The sequence below is a fragment of the Aplysia californica genome, unplaced genomic scaffold (genome assembly GCF_000002075.1).
Source record: "Aplysia californica isolate F4 #8 unplaced genomic scaffold, AplCal3.0 scaffold00037, whole genome shotgun sequence".
Lineage (NCBI taxonomy): Eukaryota > Metazoa > Mollusca > Gastropoda > Aplysiida > Aplysiidae > Aplysia > Aplysia californica.
The window spans coordinates 1,914,939-1,919,686 of NW_004797307.1; the positions used below are offsets into that span (position 1 = coordinate 1,914,939).

At 43.4% G+C, this 4,748-nt stretch overlaps 1 protein-coding gene across 1 annotated transcript in view; it reads left to right on the forward strand.

Moving 5' to 3' along the window:
- The window catches only part of LOC101850140, a 17,467-nt gene extending 15,326 nt beyond the window's left edge, over positions 1 to 2,141 (forward strand). The window contains exon 4 of the mRNA XM_013091482.1: positions 1,867 to 2,141. Within this exon, the coding sequence (XP_012946936.1) occupies positions 1,867 to 2,049 (183 nt within the window). The 3' untranslated portion in view covers positions 2,050 to 2,141. The remainder of the gene's footprint in view (positions 1 to 1,866) is intronic.
- Positions 2,142 to 4,748: the final 2,607 nt, after the last annotated feature.

Here is a 4,748-nt window from a genome sequence, read left to right on the forward strand (position 1 = left end):
ATAGTTCGTAGATCAATATCTCGATGACCAATTTCTCTGCTGAAGAGAGTATTTCTGAGGCGAAATAGAAGAAATTGTTTTAGTAAGCGTGTTAACTGCACTTGCAACACAATTAGGTCATAAAAGTGCGAAGATTAGAGGTGTTACAACAGAGTAACAAACACACAAAAAGAAGGAGGAGAGAGTGAGAGATGAGGACGATAGTTGTTTGATAGGACAAAGACAGCAAACTACACTAGAGCACCCGCCAACCAGCCACGCAGAAGAGATATATGGTTTAAGATGACATAATAGGCTACCTGGAATACCTGAAGGTGTCATCTCTGACTCAGAGGTTGACGTGTAATGGTCCTCCATCCTTTACGGTCGCGAGCTGCCGTTGCACATTTTTACTATAACTAGACCAGTCCGTATTATTTTTTATGTTGTCCATCCATGTTCTTTGTCTACCGCTGGCTCTCCTCCCCATATCCATCCTTCATCAATCGCCTCTTTCACAATGGTCTGGCGTCGCTTTAAGCTACCAAAATATTGTATTTTCTGCATTTTGTTGCGGTAAACAGGCGTTTGTCTTGTATGGAGAATCTCCCAGACCTCATTGATAGCCTTTTTAACTTTCCAGCTAATTCTCGTCATTCCGCAGGAACACCACATCTCAAACACAGCTCTACTGTATTTTGTTTTAAAATGACAATACTGTACAAACAAGTATATGTACTTCTAACATGAACGTATAATGAGATGACAGGATATTATGAGGCCGATAAACCAATGTTGGCAGAGAAGAGTTTGCCACGTTTTGGGCATGGTGTGATGCGGTACTGGGTGGTCGGGGGGAGAGGGGGGGGGGGGCTATTGTACTTGTATACGTTTAACGACCTCGTAGCGTAAATAGGGTACTATATTATACTGACTGTAATATGGGTTATGTCACAAGGCGATAGAAGAATCGACATAATGGTGAAATGGTATGGGTTTAAATTTAGAGCTCTTATTAACACTATTAGGCCATTTATAAGAGGCGTGACCTCCGAGTTTGACCTTCATCCCCGAAAGGACCGAGTCTAATGGGAAATTTGTTTTAAGTGCCTTTCCCAAAGACACAACATCGGACCAATCTGAGACTCGAACCCCCGAACCTGCAACTTCACGACTACGAGACCGGTAGCCTAACCACTGGGCCACCGACGCCACCCAGAATCAGCTTAAGGAGTACAAAACTAGGTCTACAATAAGTGGAATTTTAAGCATCCCAACAGACCCCCCCCCCTACCGCAACCTAAACGCACCAACACACACACACACACACACACACACACACACACACACACACACACACACACACACGCAAACACACTCACTCACACACACACACACACACACACTCACACACACACACTCATACACACACACAAACACACTCACACACACACACACACACACACACACACACACACACACACACGTACACTCATACACTCACACAAGCATGCGGGAGGTTGGCGGGTGCTCTGGTGTGGCGTGCTCCTTCTTTCCTATCAAACTCAAACGTCCATTGTCCTGATCTCTCCTCCTTCTTAATTATGTTTGTTTATCTCTCTAGCAACACTTCCAGTCGTCGGCATTTATATTTATATGACTCTTTGTGTTGCAAGTGCCGTAAAACTCTTACTGAAACTAAAACTCAAACACACATTCTTAATAATGTCTTCTGCCCGTGCCGTCATAAAAAAAACACGAGCAAACAAACAAACAAACAAACAAACAAACAAACAAACAAACAAACAAAAATAGGAAAGCCACCAACACTGCAGGAACGTTGAAGGATGAAATAACTGAAAATTTAAAAATGTGTCTCTTCTACAGTTCATGATGACAGAGTTCAGCAAGAACAAGGTATTTTTCCACCTTCTCATTGAGCCCAAAGACGGCAGAAAGCTCTACATCCACGAAAGTGTGGAGATTGTGGAGAAAGATGTCCTTGCCCAAGTTGTTCGCTCCCCGAAGGCAAATCTGGCGTCGAGGGTCTTATTTAAGAGAATCAAGTAACTTCCTTGGTCTTCTTTGCTGCCATTATTGTCAAGAGATCGCTTTTAAGAATCTAATTTTTAGAATAAATAAAGAGAAAAAAGGGATGAAAATATCCTGTGTTCTTGTCTTTTCTTTTGGTAAGAGTTTTACGGCACTTGCGACACAATAACGTCATATAAGTGCGGAAGATAAGGAGTGTTACAAGAAAGTACAGTGAAGTCTACTTATAACGAGTCCTGAAATAACAAGAAGTCTGTTATAAGGACACTATTCTAAAACCCCATTTTTTTCCTCCTTTAACTTTGCAAATAAAATACTGCTATAGCGCAATCAAACAAGCAAGTCGGTTATAGTCCGAATATTGCTGCTGCTGTGAACAGCTCATAGGCCAATTACACATGTAAAACCTCGCAAGTTGAGAAACTTGTTGGTGATCTAGCAAAACAAGGAGTTGGAGAGCCCACGTGTGCCAACAATGAAGGCCGGAGCGTATGAGTGGGGAAGGGGTGGCATGCGCAGACAAGCAGAACGCATCGCATGAAAGGCCAACCTAGTCTTGATTATCTAGGCCTACCATGACTCTCACTTCTATTATAATGTGGGGATGGAGAGGTCACAGTGCTGTGATGGATGAGGCGAATGTGTGACGTGGGCAGGGTGTGGGGTGTACCCATGTGCGCAAGCAGACGGAGGAACGCACCTCAGGGTGCGGTGGGGTGGGGGACAACATAGCGGGCTAGTTAGCCAAGAGACAAGGAGATTAAAAGTAAGTTCTAAGCTCCTTGCCTAGAGCCCTTTCTTTCTCATATCGCCAACGCTGAGCTGTTAACATCGCTAGCGTTAGAGAAAGAAATTTGTTAACATTTTTTTTATCAAAACCTAGAGTTGCGAGGGCCGTAAAACCCTCTACTATAATTTTAAAAAAAATAATAAAAAAAAACCAAGACCTAGAAGTCATGTTGAACAAAATTATCATCAGGGGAGATAGCAAAAAGAAGTAAACAGAACACCAAACTCCGTAGATTAGGCCTACTTTATTATTCCCTGGAATTTATTACTGACTGGATCCTTTTTTTTTTTTTTTTTTTTTTTTTTTTAGTACAGGGTTTTACGGCGCTCGCAGCTGCATAAGGTCATATGAGCGCCAGGGGGTGGGTGTCAACAGAGAAGTCCTTACAGGGAATCAGACTTACTCTGCTCACCTCTCTAGCTTCAACAGCACAAGGTCTGCTTCGACTTCGACTTCGACTATCAAGGCACCCCGGAAATAGCGGGCCACAAGAGAGTGACAAACATACAAAAGAAGTAGAGGAAAATGACAATAATAAGGATCAGGAAAGAAAAAGCAGCAGTTCCCTGTTGTAGATCACAGTTATGAGCGTGACATGAGTCAGCCCATTTACAATTCTACTGTGCTTGAACGAGAAATTTCCCCCCTTTGGGAATGGCCTAAAGACACTACAGTCAGTGGCACTGCCCCGGGGGGTTCTGGGTCCCTTATAATGAGAATCCTGCTATAACTTAATGACTACAATGTATAACGGATATTTCGCACCAGTCCCTCCCTATCGTTATAACAAGATTCCACTGTAATCTTAATAAACACAAAAAGGAGGAACGATAGACGTTTGATAGGAAAGAATGAGTAAACCATATCAGAGCACCTGCCAACCACCACTGTCTTTGTGCGTTTATCTCAGCAACTGCCTCTTCTTTTTTCCCCCAAAAGTAGGTGTTTTACGCCACTATAGACACAATTTAGGTAATAAGGAGGTGGGCTTCTTTCTACCCTACCTGTCAGGTTAACCCATGCTTTCTTTTTTTTTTTCTTCAAATGGTGTTTTTAAAGCCTCCATCGACATGGCTTAGTAGATCATAAAGGAGGCGGGCTTCGTCCTACCTGTCAGGCCAGCCCATTTTTGAATAGGGTACAGTCTCCCAGCAGAAAGACTGAGATCCTCCATTTTAAAAATTGTCCCAACCAAGAGAATCGAACTCCCGTACTTTGCTTCAGGTTTCGAGTTTGGTCATTGACACAAAACGCGTCATTAAAATTTAGTGAGTGCAGGGAAGAAGAAAGACAGACGGACGGAAACGACAGGGGGAAAGAAAAGAGGAAGGACCTGCCAGTGTCGCCCTCCAACTACTCGCAGTCTTTTGCTTGTCCCAACAAAGAGCCAAACCACAAAACCACAAACACTGCGTTACCTTGAAATTACAACGTTCTATATTTTCGGCCGTTTTGAGGTCCTACGGCCATGAGTTCAGAAACCAAATGTTCTATCTAGTCTATCTATTTGGGTTCTAGCCCTTCGGTCTGTCGATATGGCAAAGAATTTACAGGTTTAAATCAGCTGTGCTTTGTCGCTGTATAGAGTATTTCCGATGTCTGGGGAGACAGGTAAGTAGGTGCTACGCGGGTCGTATAGTGTAGGGCAGTTAAAGAGATGATGTGGTACTGTTTCATCCTGGCAGTCGCACAACGGGCAGTCGGGTGGGGTATCCTTGCGGATAAAGGTAGGAATTCAGTGGGATGTGTTGTGTTCGCAAGCGAAAGATACTGACTTGTTCTCTTCTACTGAGGGAATTAGGTGCATCTTTTGAGTTGGGGGCTGTCATGTGTGCAAATACAGTTCTTCCAGTTTTGCCCATTGCCCACCCATTCAGTCACTGTTCCCTGGTGTTGCATTTGATGATGTTCTTGGCTGTCTGTTGTG